Here is a 21068-nt window from a genome sequence, read left to right as displayed (position 1 = left end):
TCACCATCTGTGGCCTTGTGGGAGTAAGAACATGGCTTGTGTCCTATAACTCTCACCTTCATATTATTCTGAGTCAGAGGGCAGATGGGTGGGTAGAAGCACACACATGCCAAGACTGCTGGCCTCCACCAAGTTCCTACTGTATCTAAGCATGTGACAACGTTTCACACGCAAGGGCTTTCCTTGCAGAGGTGAGCTAAGATCAGTAGGCAGAACCATTGGGGTTGGGAATAGGTATAGAGAAGCAGACAGCTCTTGAAGCTGGAGTCCTGGGAGACTGAAGAGCATTGGTGTGAGTCTCATAGCATTGTTCCTTCTAAGGCTGTAGCCCCACTTTTCATCACGTTATCCTTACTGAGGACTCTGAGGTTTAAAAGGGTTGGGCTCCAGCTCAGGTTTTCTAGCCCCAAGCACCATGCTACAGTTTCCTTTCCCTCCTTTAGCAAGTGAGGTAGGGAGGTCCTGGAATGAGACCTCCCTATTGTGGATGATAGTGAACAGGGCTGAGATGGTTTCCAGCAACAGCCACAGTCAGCATGCCCCTGTTTACCCCTCCCTGCTCAAGGCTGACTTAATGAAGATCCTCAGGTATGTGGTCCAAGGCCAGTTGAAGCAAGAAGCAGAGCAGAGATCAAAACCCCATGCCCATCAGCCTGTAAACACTATGTTCCCTTTGCCAGACCTCTTTGCCCCAGTGTCTGTTCAAGCTCGATTAGGGCAGTGTTTGGGCAACAGAAATAGTAGAACTATTTGAAGTTGAGGGCACTGTGCCCATCCCTGTGTTTAGGTTGGCCTGGATGCACTTTTTAAAACTTTCTTTGAATGTAGCTCTGGTGTTTAGCAATCATACACAAGCCTAGATTCCTCCAGACAGCTGGGCAGACTAGGCAAGACTAGACTCACTGTTCTGCTTGGCCTCGGTGGCCCAGGATGGTGACCATGGACTGCCAAAGCTGGCATTTACTGGCTTGCCAGTGGCTCTTCTGAGTTCCCTGGGCCCTGTGTGGTAACATCTCATGGCTTGTTTTTCACTTGCCTTGTCTTGGCCTAATTCTCAGGATGGCAGACAGGTTTAGCCCATCCTGAGGGCCATCCACGAGCTAAGCTGATCACGTGCTGATGGGCTGTGTGCAAGAGACGCTCTGTTTTCTTGGGTCTCACAGCCTCCCTATGCTTCCATGCATTGCTTTGTTTCTTCTGTTTGGGCCACACAAATTCCGACATTAAGTCATATTTCTGGGGAAATGCTTAGGGGACACAAGTGAATTTTGTATACATGTGCACATATTTACATATGATACATATGATATGCACACAAACCCACCTCTCTCTATATATATGTATACATATATATGTGTGTATGTGTGTGTGTGTGTACATAATGAACCTTATGTGTGTCTGTGTGAGTGCTGTGGTGAGGTTCATGGGTAAGACTGTACCTGGATGAAAGAGTCAAGTGTTCGAGTTGGAGATGGAAATCCCTCTGTGGAGGAACCGTTTGGAACTTACCAATAGGCAGGAACATTCCAAGAGCCTCTACTCTATTTATTTTTGTTTTACTCTATTTATTCCAAGGTCTATAAACCCACATGGCCAGGGAACTCATGCCCAGTACCCAAACCTACTGAATCCTTTCTTAGATTATGGATTTTAATTTTTTCCTAAACAAATGGAAAGGAAATCCATCAAGTTTCAGGGAGCTAGAGGACTAGAGTGGTTTGCTGGGAGGCCTGTGATTGAAAACTGTGAGGGTGAGGTGGGGGTGGGTGGTGAGCAGAAAGGAAAATCTCTGGATCCATGACACAATGTCTATGGCATGTAAGATCCCATTATGGCTTTGGAGATTAGTGTAATCACAGGGAACAGAATTACCTTTCAAATGACCTTAAAGTACCTGCTAACAGGGAGAGGAGTTATGAGCTGGTCTCCTGTACCTTGTCTTATGGGGGATTCTGCACAGGGGAGATGGCTATGTCTCCCTGGGTTATGGAGGAAGGTAGATGACTGTTTATAATGTCTCTTAGCACAGCAAGCAGAGATTATCTGTGACTCGGGGGCTTATTTAAACAGGTCTGGGCTAATGTTCAGGAAACACATTTTAATCTGTGCATAGGGTAATTATGCACAGGTTATGGTGCAACTCTTCTTTGAAGGTGTTTTGTGGCATTAAAAAAAATTCCAGCAAAAGAGGAAAATCATGGAGGATGGGGAAAGCAGAGCATTTATTTGAAAAGCCAAAGATATAAATCTAAATAAATAAAAAAAGAAAAGAAAAAAGAACAAGAAAGACCACAAAAGAACCAGGAAGCTCAGATATGGTTTACGGACTTGGATTTGTGTGCACAAACTTCATCACAACCCTGCAAGGGAATCTAAGGTGTTGGGTACTATATATGAACAGATATTGGGGATATATGAATCAATCATTACAGAGGAGTCCTGGCTGAATACTCGTGGGGGCGGAGTTTCTGTATTTGCAAGATATGGAGGAACATTCAGAAGATAGACTGTCACGTCATATGACAGGCTGTTGTCAATTCATGTTGGCTCACACTACTTGGCCTGACAATGCTCAGAGGATTCAGACTAAATAAATAGAGAGAATAAATAAATAGGAGGTAGTGAGCTCCCCGAAACACAGTCTTTATGAACAGCAAGCACAGCAGACACAGGATGGATCCTGTAAAGAACAAACAACAACAGTCTTCCTCCAAATACAAGGATCCAAATCAAAGAGAACAAAGGCAGTTAGAAGCACCAGGAGGAGCAGATGGTACAGTGAAAACTGGCAATTCAAACATGTATATTACTCAGCCTGTAGTGAACGCAGTCGGAACGTAAAAAATATTCATGATTACGTAGCCAAAAATCAGGACAAGGACATTTGGAAGATAACAAAGGTATCTGATGGCATTGGGGAGCCAATCCTTCAACTATCCTATAGGAATAGTTGACCTAAAATTAATATAGCAAGGTATAGTATAGTATAGTATAGGTAAAATCTCGCAGAAGACATTACTCTGTAGTGATAACCATAACAATCAAGGGCCAACAAGTTAAAAGTAATGGTAGTAACTGGAAAAGCAGGGTCGCTGGGAAATGGTGCTGGCTGCTGGTTTTGTTATTTCACAGTCAATGGCTTTTCTTAAGCATGTATACATATATTTTCTAATTTAAAGGACCATTAAAGTATTTGAAATATGGCAGTGACTCCACATCATCTGAGAGGCCACTGGACATCTACTGAAGAGTCTTTTCTACCAAGAGAATAGAACCGGGCTTGAGTATTTCTTGGCAGAATCTCCTTCCCCGGGGGTGGGGATTGGGGGCGGGAATGTCTCTAGTAGGAAGAGAGCAAGACATAATGTCTTAGGGATAAGAAGAATGCAGTTATTCCTCTCTTCCCAGAATGATCCACCCTGTGGTTCCCTAACTATGGATTGGTTGGAATATGGTTCCTGGGCAGCTGTAGAAGGATTGTGGGTGTTCATGGGAAAGAGATAAGGTGTGGGGGCAGATGGAAGGTACGGAGTCTCTCACTTACGTGCACACACTCCTATTGCGTACCTCGGGCGGTCCCCACTGTAATCGCAGTAGAGGCCCCGGTGTGGGTCACAGATGGCAGCCTCTGTGCAGTTGTCCCCGAGCTGCTGGGCACAAATCTTACAGCACTCACAGCCATCTGTGATCAGGCTGACGCCCAGTGGGCAGCGAGGTGGGGACTGTGGGCACTCACATGGCCACTTGCAGAACTCGGGGCGTGTGGTGGTTTCCTCCAGTGGGGCTGGAGTGAAGATCATGGTTGTGGGAGTTAGAGAGAGGGCCTGTGGAGGAAGAGCAGAGGTGAAAAGGGGTTGCTGAGTCCAGAGTTTCCAAACCCAAATAGCTGAAACTGCCTTTCCACCTTCACTGTGTTTAGAAGATTTCACAATTATTGACTTTCACATGACCAACAGACAAACATTGATTTTCTTTCAATGAAGCCAGTAAGATTAAGGAGCTCAAAGTTCAGAGAACTCAGAACAACTCCTAGCTAGTACAGTACTGGGGCTCTAGCATCCACCTTGGCCCATTCTGGCTTCCTTCTTTCCTTGGTGTCTCTTTGGTCCTGAATGTATATGTGGTGGCACTGAGTTATGGAAGAGAAGAGCCCTGGATTTGAGCTTTGCAGACTTCAAACTCTTCTCTCATGGAGTCTTCTGTGTCTGGGGAAATCAGATGGCTCTCTCTCTCTCTCTCTCTCTCTCTCTCTCTCTCTCTCTCTGTGTGTGTGTGTGTGTGTGTGTGTGTGTGTGTGTGTGTATTTATCAATGCTACAGACCTTGTTTTTTTTTGTTTGTTTTTTGTTTTTTTGTTTTTTGTTTTTTGTATCTAAGCACAGTTCCTTGAAGATGCCTGTATCTTTGTAACCCATGCATATCCCAACCTGGATATTGCCTTCCTGACCCTATCTGAGTTCTTCACCTTGCACTAGAGGAAACTGAGGCCTGAAGGGGAGAGGGAATCCCCTGCACCCCTTCACTCTTTCTGGGCTGTTTCAACCATTAAACATATGGTCTTAGAGCTAGCATGTAGTCTTCTCTACGTTTTGGACACTTGAAGATGAAATTGAGAAGGTCCTGTACATAAAGCTTATGAAACATATAGGGGAGACAAGCATTAGAAGTTATGAATCATAGCATAAGGCTCTGGGTCCTGTGGAAAGTGCAAAGAAGCTCTCTGGAGTTTAGGGCAGGAATAGCTGTGGCTAAAAAGGATCAGAGATGGTGCATTAGTTTGACCTGCACATTCTGGTCCTGGATTATCACCAGTACATAGATACTGATGCAAAGAAAAAAGGCCCAGAAGCATACAGGGTGAGTCTGGTCAGCCTGCATTACCCATACCTTGATTTCAGGCTGACATATCACTTCCAGGATTAATTTAGGGCCCAGCCTGGTGCATTCTTTCACTACCTCAAGGCATCTTCCCTATGTCTGAGAAAGATTTCCCTGCTTTCTACCACCTATTATGACACTCTGAGCTCTTGGCTACTAGATGCTTGCAGTGTGCATGGAGCGACAGTCTGCCTTGTTGGGGACAGACACAGTGGCTTTTCTGTTAGGGTTTTGTTTCTCTCTCTGCTTGAATATGACACCTGGTGCACAGTGCACAGTGCACAGTGCACAGAGGGGTTCTCTAGGTATTAATTTGCAGAGGGATGAAAGTGCTGTGGGACTACCTGACATCATACTCTGAATCAGTCTCTCCTCTCAGGATTAAGCTTGAGAGTCAAGAAGAATACATTGAGTCTGAGAAGTTAGATGGGGAGTTTCTAAGTGGAAACACATCCCAACCCTTCTGAAGTCTGGGTAGAAGAGCTGTTATATGGAAAAAAGTCTACTGGGTGTGGAAACACAAGGACTTAGCATATGAGGGACACTTAGAGCATACCTCCTCAAGCCTGTCCCACTCATTGGAACAGCTATAAGCTGGTGCACCATACTATGAGAACACCATCAGCCTCTTCCCTTCATTCCAAATAAGCAATCTCATATCAGTAGGCAGCCTTGTTGGTATCTGCCTAGAGGTCCTCAGGCATCTGGGTAAGTCTTAGCTATTGGTGCCATCTAGTGGTATTAAGGCTTCTGGCTATCCCAAGCAAAAAGCACAGCGCTGTCCCTCTGCACACCAGATTCCTCCAGGATTTAATGTGCAGTTCCCTGATTCCTGATGTCTTGCCCAGCTTTAATATCCAAAATGTATGACTACAAGCCAGTAAGACTTCCAGTAATAACCCTCGGTTACATACAGAGACACACAGATAGCTGTCAGGGAACTTTTGCCCCAGAAGAAAGGCTGTTCAGGCAGAGAAATGCACACCAGCGCTTTGGATAATAAGTCCACAGATACTTTTGGAGCACCTACACTGTGCTAGGCTCTGTGGTGAGTTGAAGGAAGCAGCATCGCATAGAGTCGCTCCCTCACTAGCAAAACCAGTGGTGATGTGTCCATGGTAATTGTAACCAAGGTGATCACTGCTACAGTGACATCACTTATTCATTTCATTTTCTCAACACAGCTCTAGTTTTTACTTCTAGTTTTTACTTGGGTGTTGAGGACACGATGGGGGGGAAGCAAACAGACATACCTGACTTCAGGAGTCCAAAGAAGAAATGTAGTAGATGTACAGAGTGGGGCCAACTTCTCCAGGGAGGTGGCAAAGCTGTAGAAACCATGATGGAAGAGCAAGAATGGACCCAACGGTTAAGGAAGGAGGGTAGGGGACTAAGCACATGGAGCAGTGGGCACACAATGCAAAGTAGGTGGCATGTGATGTCCTGGGTGCAGGAGCATGTGTGCAAACCAGAGTGGGTGTGAAGAGGCAGAGGCTGGCTGGCTGCTGATGCCTACAGAGTGCATTGGCCAAGAGTAGTCCTCAATGCCTCACTCACTGAGAGATTTTTAGCAGGAGATGCTTGGGGGAAGATCTGGGCTTGGAGTAAATCACAGCGTACCCTTATGACAAGGCTTTGTTTACCATCATTCTTGTGGCACGAGGGTTTTCTGTCTGAGGCTCAGCTTTCTCCTTGGCAAGAGGCATTCTTACTCACCCCCAAGGGAACTACTTCATGCTAGTCTCAAGTTACTCGGTCTGTCTATTGAGGGCTACCAGCCGGAGGACACTTGAGACTAACCTAGTTAAGATCTCAGACTACCTCATCTTCTGCAAGGAGATGGGTATATTATTTGTATTTTACAGATCAGTGAGATGACTAAAGTAGTACCTAACTTCCTTTGAACGTGGATTTAGAACTCAGACTTGTTGGATTCAGTATTTTTCCCATGATGAAGGGAGAATTTCTTGATGGAAGAAACTAGCTAAAACATATTCAAGAATCATTTGGGGGAGGCAACCAAGAGCTGTCCAGAAGCTGGTGAAATGGCTCAGCCAGTAAAAATCTGATGAACTGAACTCTACCCCCTGGAATCCATGTATAAAGGACAGATGTGGCAGCATGCAGTTCTGAGCCACCATGTGGTTGCTGGGAATTGAACTCAGGACCTCTGGAAGAACAGTGAGTCAGCATGCAGTTCTAATCCCATAACTCCTAAAGTGAGATGGATGGAGGAGAGAGGAGGGTTGCTCTGAAGCCATGGACCAGCCAACCTAACATGTGTAGTGCAGCAGACATGGCAAGAGGCATCGACTCAACAAGGCAGAAGGAGAGAACCAACTCCTGAAAGCTATCTTCTTGCCCCACATACACACACTGATACTAAATAAGAAGGAACAAAGTATTAAAAAATAGTAGCTGGCAATTATGGTGACAGAGATCAAGCTTCACAAAGATGGGCACATAGTAGCTGTCAATAAGCCCCTATCAGCAGAAGTGATGAGTGAATATCCATATCTTCAACTGAACTTTGAATTCTTAAGGACAGGATTACCTACCTGCCACTCTCCTGTTTTGTGGTGTGAATAAGCACACAAGTTTTTGATATTTCTACAGATAATACTTATGGAGGGTTTCTTACAGCATATGAATACACACTGGCTCATAAATTGTCTAACATAAAGCGAGACTGCTGATTTTCCTCAGAGTGGTGAGGAACTGGGTCTTCAGAAAGTCTAAGTGATCTCAGAAGGTCTGTAGAAAGTCATCTAGGGAGTCAGGGATGGGACCAAGATTCTCTCTGCCTAAAGCTTTAGGAAAAGTTGTTTTATACAGTAATAATAATGATAACAACAACAATTATTATTATTAGTGTGTATATATGTGTATATATGTGTGCTAGTGTAACTGTGTGTATTCTATGTCTGTTCACATGCCCATAGAGACCATAAGAGGGTATCAGATCCCCTGGAGTTAGAATCATAGTTGGTCATGAACTACTAGTCACAGATTCTGGGAGCCAAACTCTGCTTCTCTGGAAGAGAAGCAAGTGCCCATAACTGTGGAGCCAATTTTCGAGTACCTTCTCTAAGGCTTTGAAGCAATTAACTCATCTGCTTTTCGCAATAAATCTGTTTATTTGCAATAAACCCATGGGGAGGACTTCTTCTGGGGCCTCTGGTGTCCAAATAGAACAAGACTTGGTAAGCTTTGGACTCAGAATACAAATAGCAAGTCTATCCACATCCCCGTGGAAGCATCAAGCATGCAGGCAAGCCTGATAGCTGGCAAAACTTAACTTTTCAAGATCTGGGATCAGTGTCTGGTGCAATGGGAGGATGGGAAGAATCTCTCTGTGACCCAAAGGGAGGAGAAAGCCCCTTGTGCACTTTAAGGTGCCATTGAATTTCCTAGAAGCACTTTGCTTCATTAGGACATTGTCCTAGGGCCTTAAGATCCTTTTTCTGCACCCATACTTTTCTTGGGATTCTGTCTTTACTATTCCTACATGAGCCCTGTCCTATTCTGAGAGAGCCCTGGCTGTCACCTTCTTACACATCACAGGCAGCCTATGCACCTACCCCAAAGTAGGCAGATGCATCTGCGCAGACTCAGTACTCTGGGACCGGGTAGTACTCTGAAGAACAAAGAAAGGAGAAAATAAAGCAGAGAATTGGTAAGGAGAATGCTAACTAGGAATGACAGAGAGAGAGAGAGAGAGAGAGAGAGAGAGAGAGAGAGAGAGAGAGAGAGAGAGAGGGGGCTTGGTCTTTCTGAATTGAAGTTGTTCACATAAAAGTCCTTTTACAATGTGTTTCTGGCACTGGATCCTGCAGATGCCACAGTGTTAATAGGATGACAAGAAGAAAGTGGCATGCCCAGGATGCCTCCCAAACCACATGCACAGTCCACGCTCAGTCATAGCTGGCCTACCCAGCTCCATGGCTGCAGGCCTGCCTGTCTGCTCCTGCTCACTCGGGGACCTCCTCCACTTCCTGCAGAAGAAGCATAACCCAACAGAACTCCCGGGACTCTCTTCCCCACCAGAATCACCTTGTCAGAGTGTACTGATGCCCATCCCTGTCTCCAGAGAGCCAAACTTAGGCTGCTGGAGGGGATACTGGGCATCAAGACTCTTCTAGATCTGAAGGCAGTAACCATCAACACAGATGACCCGATCCCACTTGGACTCTGGATTCTTCTAGACAGGGCTGAGTTGGCCTGTAGTGCTTGTGATTCTTAAGAGGGTAAAAATAGTGGCTTGAGAACACAGGATGGGGGAAAGAGACAGAACAGAGCCTTGGGTCATCTTCCTGCTTTAATATTCTTCACACATAGTATGAAGTGCCTCCAAGTGCTCTACACAGCGCCAGCAGACATGGCTTTGGGGTGTATATCTTTCTTTTACCCCTCAGGACAAAATGCTGTTAAGTGATGATTTGAAATTCATCTTAGCCCTTGAGACTTTGGTAAGGTACTTGAAAACAGAGAAAAAGGAAGGCATAGCTTGGTAGCAATGTCCCTAAGAGTCCCATATTTCTGGATAAAGGGAACAATGGATAGGCAGGGTAAAAGTATTTTTTTGATCTCTGTGGTCAAACTTACAGGAATGCTAAAGCTGATTGAATTGAGAAGGAAAGTCCATAGCCGTAGGGAAACTTGCATATGCTCGTACCAGCCTGCATATGCATCTGTAGTATGCTGTTTACAGGTGAGCAATGGCTAAGGGTGGGGCATTCTGGTCCAGCACTCTAGATAGACCCAGAAACTAAGTGATTCTTTGGGCTTCATATAATGGCATCACTCCATTTTTTAAAAGGTGCTCAATAGGGATGTGGGATCAGAAAATAGGACCCAGCCTGGCTGGAGTGGACCCTACTGGGGTAAGGGGATAAGGGAGACATGCTAGTGTCTCTTTTCTGAGGGCATGAATGGTCCAGTGTTGAGAAGACACAGGGAAGTGGGGGTATCTCATGTGACAGCCTCTCATCCTCACCACTGCCAGAGCTAGGTACTGAGGACTGTCATTTTGTTTGAACTCTCCTCCTCATTTTGGAAAGGATGTGGCGGCATGGCCCTTTATCAACCTGATAAGAGGCGTTAGTGTTATCCCCATACCCAGTGCAAGAAACAAAGGCTCAGAGAGTTGAAGGTCTCACTGCCCGCCAGTCCTGTGTGACTCTGGTGTTCCTCCACAGTGGTTGCCACTGCTAGCTGTGTCATACATACCTTCATCCACCCGTGCTCATTCATTTGTTCTCCCATCTTCCCACCATACCCATGCACTAAGCCTCTACTGGGTACCTGGTCCCTTGAGAGACAAAGCATGGACCACTGCAGGATTGTATCACAAAAAGGGATGATCCTTAATTCCAAAGGGCCCCGGAAGAGGAGAGAATGACTGGGTTTAGAAGCCCAGCAAGGGGAAATCACCTGAGTGCTCACAGCTGTGAGAGAACACACGTGGGCAATGCTCAGGGAACAGCAGTTGAGTGGTGGGTGCGGAGAGCCTGGCTGAAGCCTTTGGGTGACTGTGCTGAGATGCTCCACCAGAGGTCAGTGTCGAGGCAGAAATGGTAGATCACACCCTAAGATCTGGGGATGTTGGGAGTACCCGGGCTTAAAAGCAGCTGCTGAAAAGAGAGGCTCTGTGGGAGACAAAAGACACGGTAGGTCTGGGCCCAGGCTGTGGCATGCACCACAGGAACCTGTGGGTCCCACTGCTTTGTTGCCGATTTCTGGTCCAGAGGTTTATGCCATGGAGAGTGCCACGTTTTCAGTGTCCCCTGGACGTTTCTGGACACCAGGTCCTCTAGACCACTGTGTGGGAGGATCTTGGCTCTAAGACTTGCAGACCTGGGTCAGGCATGAGTGGGAGGCCCTTTCACCTCCCAACACAGCCTTGGACCCCCAGGCTTCATTCAAGAGGGTTTTCATGGAGTGAAGTTGCCCCCAAGTTTCACTCTGGCTGACTAGAAGGTAAGAACAAGGACTTTGGAAGATGGCAGATTTCCTTCCGTCGAAAGGAAGCTCTTTCGGAAGCCTCTGGCTGGACAAGGCAATTTTGTGTGGAGAGGATAAAAGGGGCAAGAGTTGAGGATCATTTCAAACTATAAGCACTAATTTAATCTCCTCAAATGTACAAAGAGGCAAGACAAGGCGGACAGGACTATGACCCTAGCCCCTGAGAGTCAGAGATAAAAAGATCATGAGTTCTGGGCTAGCCTGGAATGACTATCAGTATCCCATCTCAAAAGGGAAGGAGAATTATACTTAGAGCCTTTGCTAACCTCCAGGTACAATGATACACGATCATTACCTGCTCTAGGCCCTTGCTTCTGAGGAGACAAGAGTGTGAAAAGACCAAGGGTTGGAGTTATAGCAGCCACATTCTGGTGACACCCATCGCAGGGTTTCTATGTAGGGACCAGAAGTGGTTTTAGCACTTTTGGAGAATTTTAAGAAAGTCACAAGAAATCAGGGTACATGAGTTTAATCCCTGCACTAGGGAGGCAGAGGCAGGTGGATCTCTGAGTTGGAGGCCAGCCTGGTCTACAGAGTGGTACCATGACATCCAGGGCTACACAGAGAAACTCTATCTCAAAAAATCCAAAATAATAATAGTAATGTTACTGTCTTAGTCAGGGTTTCTATTCCTGCACAAACATCATGACCAAGAAGCAAGTTGGGGAAGAAAGGGTTTATTCAGCTTACACTTCCACATTGCTGTTCGTTACCACAGGAAGTCAGGACTGGAACTCAAGCAGGTCAGGAAGCAGGAGCTGATGCAGAGGCCATGGAGGGATGTTACTTATTGGCTTGCTTCCCCTGGCTTGCTCAGCTTGCTTTCTTATAGAACCCAGGCCCACCAGCCCAGGGATGGCACCATACACAATGAGCCCCCCCCCCTCCTTAATCACTAATTGAGAAAATGCCTTACAGCTGGATCTCATGGAGGCATTGTTTTCAAGGGAGCCTCCTTTCTCTGTGGTAACTCCAGCTTGTGTCAAATTGACACATAAACCTGACAGTACAATTATAATAAACCTCTGTCATCCTTCATATTTCTTTCTATTTATCTGCCTATCTATAATCCACATCACATAACATACAAGATATACTATATTATGTATAATTAAAGATTTTATAATGAATATATATAGACATACATTTTATATGATATAATTAAATTATATGTGCTTACATTAAATATATAATATGTAATTTAACATATATAAACTTGAAATGTGATGATTGTGAGACAAATATTCAAGTGAGAATTTAATCTCATGAAGTTGGGACAATGACACTGTTTCCCCCCCCCCCCAGCCTTTATCATCACCTGTACTTTGTTGCTTTGTTGTTGACCTTGTTTCTTTTTTCTTTTTTTGTTGTATATACACACACACACACACACACACACACACACACACACACCAGTGCATGCTTGCTCATTCCAGAAACGTAGGAAGTCATAGGCTTCCAGTGTTTTTCCTGAGATTCTTGATGTGCCTATGAAGTGGGAGAGAGTTTTAGAAAATGCAACCTGCATACAATTATCATGGCAACAAAATGGGTTACTTTTTAAAAATCATTTCTTCATATGAATCCTCAGAGCATGCTCATATGGCACTGGCCACTAGAAGAGCAGTTCTAATGGCTTCTTTGAATCAATACTGTCTCTAATTTATTTATTTTATGTATTTATTTAATATTTTGGCTTTTCTAAGACAGGGTATCAATGTAGCCCAGACTAGCCTCAAACTCACTATGTAGTCAAGGATGATATTAAGTACTTGATTCTCAGGGCTCTGCTTCCCAAGTGCTAGTATTACAAGCAGGTGTCCTCCACGGCCTGTTGAAAATCTGGAGTGTTTTCAGCAGATGATTGTATCTTGGTGCTAACCCCAGAGAGCAGGCAGAATGGCAAGTTCTCTCTAATGTAGTGAGTGACATGAACTATAGGAAGGCAGGTCTGCTCGAGGCCTCTAGTATGGAGCTGAATCTCAACTCTCAGGCATTGCTCCTTCAGCTCATACTCAGATAGGATTCCTCATGTGGTAGCAGAGGGAGGGTGGGGGTAAAGAGAAAGGAGAGAGCAGTGAGAGCATAAGATGTTTCTGGGAAGAGAAGGCATCTCCACTGCATCTTAAACAGGGAGAATAATTGACCAGTCAATTATTCAGTTCAGGGAGGGTGTCTAAGCTAGAGATAGCCCCAGCTAAGGTGGGTTGAGATTCCCCAATCTCAGTCACTGGTGTGAAAAGATAGACTTCGGGTTTAAGGATGTGGCAATGGCAGGCAGGGGCCATGGTCCATGGAGAAGACAAGGTCCTTTTCCTGAAGCAGTCAAGCCATGGTGATGGTAATGGTAGAAGTACCTTGGGAGGTGATCACAAATAGGGAAACTGAGACCCTGAGGTATTTGAACTGCTGCTCATCTTCCTCTATTTCTAAAAGGTGTGTGTGTGTTGGGGGGGGGGAGGCACATGTACATGGATGTAGATTTCAGTGAGAAAGGCAGGAACTGGAAGACTTGATGACTACAGTCCCCAAATCATCCTCTACCCACAACTAGAGGAATCCTCATCCAATCTACAACAAACTTAGGCTCCAGTCTCACTCATACCCAGTACAGCGTGTGTGAACACAAGGCTCTGTGAACAGGGCTTCTCCATCCATCGTGGGTAATAAGCCATTGCCTGGCCTGTGGATTGGGCTGACTCTTATCCCTGGGCTGCTTAGCCCCGCCTTCTCCTGAATTCTGTCCAGGTTTACCTGGTATCAGGCAGAGTGGACCATCATATCCACTTCCCAGATAGAAACACTGAGGCTGAGACCAGCACAGGGCCTGTAAAAGCTGAGATCCTGACTCTTGATTTGGTACCAAGTCTGGGAGTCACAGCTTGTTGCCTGGACTACATAGAAACTGTATCAGGTCCTCGTCCAACATTCTCTGGCCCTCTCCATCAAGCATCTCCACTTTAGATACGTAATTGGTCACCCCTTCCTGTTTATCCTTCCCACATACAATCTAACTAGCTGTCATCAGCCCTGACCTAGCTTTAGGAGTCACTGCAATACCTGTCCTGAGCACCTAGTGTTCTAGCACAGCGGCTGACAGACCAATAGGGGACATGCCAGAGCAGGAAAGAACCTAGCATGAGCCAGGTTGGTGGAGGACACAGCATGTACAAAGACCTGGGGTTGAGCAGACCACGTGGTTTGAGAGTTGAGAGATGTTACGCTTTGTAGGAATACAGAACATGGGCAAAGGATGGCCTTCCATGGGGTGAGGCCAGCGTAGCTTCAGTTGAGTGGTGTGACCCCTTCCACCTGACAAAGGTAAGATCTATGGAGACATCTGTAGCCCTACTTGGGGGATGTGAGGAAGACTTCTTGGAGGTGACCCATGGAGCAGACAAGGCTGGGATGGCAGAGCAGCCAGCAATTCAGGGAGTCTATCATTTTGCTTAAAAACAGGGTTGAAATTTAGCTTTTTCTAAATATTCCTTTATCCTACCAGCCCCCTCAGACCTCTCTAGTCCTGGGGAGGTTCCCAACCCTCTTTCCTTCTCTTCATTCATAGACTTGAGGCAGGGTCCCTGGAGGAGCTCTCAGAGTCTGGACTCTGCCCTGCCTATCCCCTGCCCCCAGCAGATCTGCAACAGTGGAAATTTCGCCTGGACTTGCCTCCAGACCTCAGTCTGGTGGGCGGGCCAAGATCAAATCACATCCCTGGAATGTTCATTATCCGCTTCCAGAGGCCCAGCTTCTCCCTCTTCTGCCTCCCACCTCCTTCTAGCCTTTTTTTTTTTTTTCCTTTCAGTGGAAGAAGTAGAAGGAAGAGGAGGAAGTGGGGAAGAAGATAGAGAAGCAGAGGGGAAGGGGAAGGGGAAGGGGAAGGGGAAGGGAAGGGGAAGGGGAAGGGGAAGGGGAAGGGGAAGGGGAAGGGGAAGGGGAAGCTAAAGAATCAGGATGTCAGTACTAGAGCAGAGAATACTTTATTCTGTCCATGTTTTAAAAATCCAAGGCAAGCTTTAGTTGTTCGGAAACTGTCTCTCAGGCAGGTGCCTTCTTTTCTCAACCATCCAGTGCAGACCCCATGTGGGCACCCCAGATTTCCAACAGAACAAGCGAGCAGATGATCTGTAAGACCTACAGTCAAAACGGGGAGGGGGTGGATTCGGGGGGCTACTGCCCATGACTCCAGTTTTTCAGTTATACCCAACCCTACAGGCATCCTCAGTATCACTGTCACCATCACCATTATCACCACCATCTGCAGCATCATCACCACCGTAATTACCATCCACACCAAAATCACCATCATCATCACCATCACCTCCACTATATTTCTATTGTCACCACCGTGTGTGTCATTACCTCACCATCCTCACAAATGCCATTATCACCCCCATTTCTATCATCACCATTCTCTCATTACCACTATCATAGCGGCAGCAGCACCGACATCATCACCATCTCCCTTACCGATAGCAGCGTCACCTCACCCGTCTTCCTTTCTCTTCCACAGTCTCTTAGGATGATCACCGACTTCCCTTTTAAGGCTGGAGACCTAGCTAACAAGATTTAGAAGATGCCCTGAACTGAACATAGGAGAGCAAATGCTTCCATGCCCTGCTCTGCACACACATGGGCCTGAGTCCAGTTCCCATAATGCCTGTACTCCTGGGTTGGAGGACTGCCTGAATCCTGGTCTTCCACCTGTCTTGGATCCAGTGGTGCTGCTGGGATGGATAATGGGATTGCTTCTGCAGGCCTCATGTGTTCTCTTTACCCTTCCCCTTCATCCTCTCCCCATCTCTGGAATCTAATGTGAATGTCTAAAGGGACACTTGTCCTTTTAAATTGTGCATCAGGGACATTTTTCCCCTAAGATATTTGCCTTGTAAGCCTGGCCCTCTCACTGAACTCAATACCCTTGTGTCCATTTGCCAGCCACAAATAGAATTTTCTAGTAGCTATATCAAAAGGAATCAGAAGCAGGTGAAATTGGCTTCAATTTTTTGAACCCAAAACACAGTCTAAGCATATCCTGTCAACAGGAGCCAGAGTAGGAATTAAAGAGTCTGCTGTGGACTCTCTCCCCTGGAGTCTGCAATCCAAGGCACCACTCAGCATGGCTGAGGGGTTGGCTGAAGCCCAGAGGCCAAGTGGCCCATGGTAGAAGAAGCTGCAATGGATAGTGAGCATCTGGACTACAGCACGCTCTTGTCTTCTCAGTGGACAGTATTCCAATGTGGTGGTCAACATAGAGGCTAAAGCTTTGTGCTGTAACCGAGTGGGCCTCTTATCGTCCTGCGGCTGCTGAGCGAGGCATCTGTAGTTTGCTGACAATAAGAACTCATATACCAAAGCCTAACACTGAGACCTTACAGTTACCTTCTTCCCCTACCCCTGACCCTAAGTGGCTTTTATGGCTATGGTAGTCTGGCTGCAACGTTAACTCCTTCTCTGTTCTTAGTGAAGTCACACTTCGGACAGCGTCTTGAAGACCCTGGGAGATGGGGCAGGACACTACAGTGGGCTTGAAAGTTGATTTCTGCACTATGTGGCAGTTCCCCATTTAGTTTTCATAAACAGGACTATCACTAAACCCTGTGGCAGGACCAGAGGTCAGCCCACAGGTGGAGCTTATGTCTTTCAAGAATAGTATGGGGCAGCCTTCCTACTTGCCAACCCTGAACAAATACCATGCCTAGTGGGCCAGACTGACTCTCAGCAGCTTTCCTGGAGCATCCTGGTGGGGCCAAGCCAGGAAGAGGTTTAAGTCACTGCAGACTCTGATCTGGGGGTGGGGTGGGGTGGGGTGGGGTGGGGTGGGGTGGGCGGAGCTGCTGACTCACAGCTGCACAATGCCTAGGTATGTAGAGACTGTCTGTGGGTCATGCTTGCTTTTTCAATTAGAGGGAGGATTTCATCACATGCCCAGACCCTGTATTCTGTAAGAGGTTCTTGGAATAGAAAACGAGTTGGCATTCCCTATCCAAACAATGAATCCCCCCGCCCCCAGCTCTCTTTCCACCCCCTCACACACATGCAATTGCTTGAACAGCCCCCCCACCCCATGGATAGGGAGAGAAGATTCAGCCAGTGGTATACCCTGAATCCAAGCCTATTTATCCCGGGAGACATTGCTTGGTCCCTCTTTTATCTCTTATTTTAACACATGGGTGGATGTCTCCAGCCTGCAAATGTTGCTAGGATCCAGGCAACATGTATCTGTTTCTATACAAGGACACAGGGCAGCAGAAGGCTGTCACCCAAGTTCAAAAGTCATTTCCATGGACTGTTAGCTGTGTGGCCTCAGGTAATTTGACTAACCTCTCTGAGCATCAGTGAATGTTGATGATACTTAGGCAAGGCTTCTATCTCTACACAGGCATGACACATGGGTGGGTGTTACCACATACACTGTCCTTGGAAAGGCTCACACACTCTCCCCTTTGTCTCAGCAGGTGGGCGCTCACCACTTTCTCCAAGAAAAAGAGAAGATAAAACAAACTGTTCTTCACACAGAGTGGCAACCAGAACACCGTCATAGGTACCAGGCTTTGCATGTGAGCCCAGAATCTGCCTCCCTCCCCAACTTTGTAAGGCCCCCTCCCCAGCTGGCCTCCTGTTCTTGCCAACAGCCCGTTTAGCTACATCACACCAGACAGCGTCTCCCTCCCAGCCCACTTCCTCAAAGACTTCTTGGCAATGCTCTCTTCCCACATACTTTAACTTCCATATGGTCAATGCACGTCACTCTTTCCATGGGGCCCCCCTGTCCCTTGCTGGACATGAACTCTCTGTCTTTATCAGTCCGGGAGGATGCCATGTGTGGAATTTGGTCACAAAGCCAGGCACTGACTTCTGGGCACAGACCAGCTCTGTACCATCAAGGGTACTGTGTCAGTGGACAGGGGTTTGAGGACATCCTGGAAAACAAGAGGCTGGGAGACTCCTAAGAGAATGGGGTGGACAGTCAGGGAAATTTTCCTGGAAGCACTCCTTGCTGCTGCTGCTACCAGATCCTTCTGGACTTGGGGTCTCTTTATTGATATCTCCTGAAAAGCCGTGACTCTGCCCCTCACCATCCCCCAGTCCTGGCTGCTCTGGTGGCAGGAGAGCAGGCTCCAGTGCAAGACTCACCATGAACTTCCCGTCTTGAGCCCTCACTCTGATGCTGGCTCTCCTGTCACCAATTCTCCATCCACACCCTGCCCTCCTAAGCCCAGCCACCTGCAGGCTTGTACCCAGTCACAACCTGTCCTGAGGCAGAGGCAGGCCTGTTTGTTTCCTTCCTGGACTTTAAGCTTAGGGTATGTTGGGAGGGCTGAGTGGTGAGGATGTGACCCTGGTCACTTGCTCATTCCAACCCTGGACAGGTCTTCTGCTTCTGGCTATCCTTTGTGAACAGAGCTGGTATTTTTTACTTGTTGTAGGGTCAGATGCTATTATGAACAAGCATCATACAAGGGCCAGAGGACTTAGGTACAAACTGGACAAGTTCACTCTCTGCATGTAATATCTCAAAGGTGTCTGTTACCCAGTCCCAGCCATGTCTAGTTCTGAGCTTCAGTGGAAATGGACCAAGCCTCTGTGTCGACAGGCAGGAAGCTGTACTCTGACTCCAAGACTCATGGAATATGCGTGTTAGCACCCCCTAAAGAAGTCCTTGTCCCAGTGTCAGTAGCCTTGCGACTCCCACTGTCTTTGGCCCTCATGTGAGACCTCAGACTCAGCAGCTGCCCAGTAGCTGCCTCACCCCGCTGCCCGAAGCTGCTTCCCCTCTGTTCAGCTGCCCACATCACTCACTGTCTCTAGCAGTTTGCCCTGTGGCCCAGCCACCTCCAGCTCTGCTCCAGCAGGCTTCCCTGCTTTGCCACGTGTCTTTTTCCCTGTCTCTGGAGGGTGCAAACTGATGTCCCTCCTTCCAAGACCCAGATGCCTCTGGAAATGACAGAACAGGAACAAACCATGGAGGGCCACAAGGAGCTCATGGTGGTAAACCCAAACCCTACTTGCTTGGTGGAGATTTGCTGAGAGCTGGCATGTTCCTTCACATTTTTTCCCTCTGGGGTTTCCCAGTACCTCTCTTTGGGAAAGTTCTGATGCTCAGAGTCCTGGCGTTTTCAAAGTCTTAGGCTCTGGATGCTCTTAGCAACCCCCTCATTTTATGCTGCTCTGAATGAGTGAGTGACCCACCCAAGATCACAGGGCCAGTCTGGGGTGCAGATCCCCAGGCCTTTATTTTGTTGAGTGTTATTGTCTGTGAATCAGGGAAACAGCGTGGCTCTCTTGAGGGATGCCCCTTCTGCCCCACTCCACCACCTTCTTCCAACCCAAGCAGCTCTCTTCTCTCTCTATTCATTATTCAAACCCATCTTGTCTTGACACCACCACCCCCCCAGCCCCTCAGGCTCAGAACCAGGCAGAAAGGGACCAGGTCCCCTCAGTGATCCCTTCTAGGCAGGACTCACCGTGGCCAGGATGTTGCCCACCATCAGGACTGCCACGGCTGCCAGCGTCCAGGGCAGGAGCCACCTCATGCCTGGAAGTCAGCGTCACAGGAGCTACGGCTCAGCCCAGAGGATGCAGATACCTCTCCAGGGAGCTGGGCCAGGACTGGGCTGGCCCATCAGAGCATCGGAGAGCCTTCCTCAGCCCCCGGGGGGGTTTGTCAAATCGACATCTGACGTCAGGCCAACAGACTAGCCCTGCATTTTCCTCTAAAAAAACTTTTTCTGCTTCTCTCCCCCTCTCTCTTTTTCTTTCCTCTGTCCCCACCTCCAGCCCAGCTTGGCCAGCCTCCCCGCTCTGACAGCTCTTAAAGGGAAAGTCCCAGGACCTACTCCACATGGGAAGGTGAATGAATTCTCACCCAGCATCCTCAGTGTTCCAGGAGGACTCAGGCTTTCAGGGCAGGAGGGAGGAAACAGAAGGGTGTGGGCTGGAAGTAGAGATGGTAGAGACACAGGGAGAGCCTTGCAAGGGTTCTGGGGATACGTGGGGGTGGGGAGGACTTAGCTCTTCCCGTGTGCTAGCCTTTCTTCACTGTCTCTCCCACGGCTGACTCAGAGGCAAGCAAAAAAGTTCTTACTCCACCCAGAAATGACAAGAATTTATCACTGACAGGCCAGGAGGTGTGAGCTATCAGCAGGGTCTGCCCTGCTCCTCAAGGCCATGGATGCTGGTGGCAGTTCCTCTCCCAGCTGGCTCCTTTGCCAGGGATCCTCAGTCCATTAGCCTGTCTTCAGTGTCTTTTAATATTTCTTATTCTTGGTGGGACAGGGCTCCTGGCCTTGGTCCTTTCCAGATCTATGTCAAAGAAATCTCAAGTTTGCTTAACAAAGAGATAGAGAATTTTTTAAGGATTCAGATCCACCTTGCATAGTCTCAGCATCTCCCCATGGGTGGCTGTTCAGCCGTTGATCCCCAATTCCTCTCTGTCCTCCCTGTCCTATTCCTGCATCTCAGAAAGACCTGAGTGGTCCTCAGCCTGGCACTATATGTACAATTCAGATCATCTCCTGAATACTGCCAGCCAGTGCCTGACCCAGGGTCCTCTTTCCCTCTTGCACACCATTTCTCTGTCCAGACTTCATGGCACCTGCTCACGGCTGCCTATCTCCTACCAAGTATGAAGGCTCTATCCTGTGCACAAAGCGTGTCCCATTCCTGTTTCCTGGCAGGTCAGTGCTGCTGCCTGTTTGGGGATGCTGTCTGTTTGGAGCCACAGTGGCTGTACCCACAGAAATCATTTGTGATTCCCATATGTATGACCCTCAAAAAGGTGACTTTGATGATTGATTTAGTCAGTCACTCAGATTGGATCTCTGAGCCAATTCTAAAGGAAGTCTAAAAGGGACTTCATTTCAGAGAGAGAGGAGAGAGAGAGAGAGAGAGAGAGAGAGAGAGAGAGAGAGAGAGAGAGAGAGCGAGCTAGCTCTATTCATCTCTCTGGTGTGTAAATGTGATGGTTGGAGCTGAAGCAGCCATTTTGGTATAAGAACAAGCCCCTGAGACTGATGAAAAGATCTGGGTTCCTGGGAGTTTATCTTCTTATTGAACCAAATATGAGATGAATCAGCAACTCATGGCCTTAGTCATGGATATCTGGGTATTTTGTTCTTTGGAGTCAATCCATATTAACTGGTATTTGAGAGTCAAAGGGAATTA

General features: G+C 47.3%; 1 protein-coding gene across 4 annotated transcripts in view; it reads right to left on the bottom strand.

Moving 5' to 3' along the window:
* Ccn4 (cellular communication network factor 4) overlaps positions 1-19715 on the bottom strand; it is a 33476-nt gene extending 13761 nt beyond the window's left edge. The window contains exons 1-2 of one of the 4 annotated variants that reach the window (XM_076911428.1): positions 19370-19715; positions 3545-3824 (exon numbers count right to left, since the gene is read on the bottom strand). In XM_076911428.1, the coding sequence (XP_076767543.1) occupies positions 3545-3824; positions 19370-19438 (349 nt within the window). In that variant the 5' untranslated portion in view covers positions 19439-19715. Of the gene's footprint in view, positions 1-3544; positions 3825-6130; positions 6225-10310; positions 10643-19369 lie in introns of those variants that run through there. The other 3 variants (XM_034517029.2, XM_076911429.1, XM_076911430.1) reach the window with 3 other exon arrangements.
* Between the last annotated feature and the right edge of the window lie 1353 nt (positions 19716-21068).

This window comes from Arvicanthis niloticus, chromosome 13 (genome assembly GCF_011762505.2).
Source record: "Arvicanthis niloticus isolate mArvNil1 chromosome 13, mArvNil1.pat.X, whole genome shotgun sequence".
In the NCBI taxonomy this organism is placed as follows: Eukaryota; Metazoa; Chordata; class Mammalia; order Rodentia; family Muridae; genus Arvicanthis; species Arvicanthis niloticus.
The sequence above is the reverse complement of the archived record's forward strand: the minus strand, read 5'-3'. Positions and strand labels throughout refer to the sequence as shown.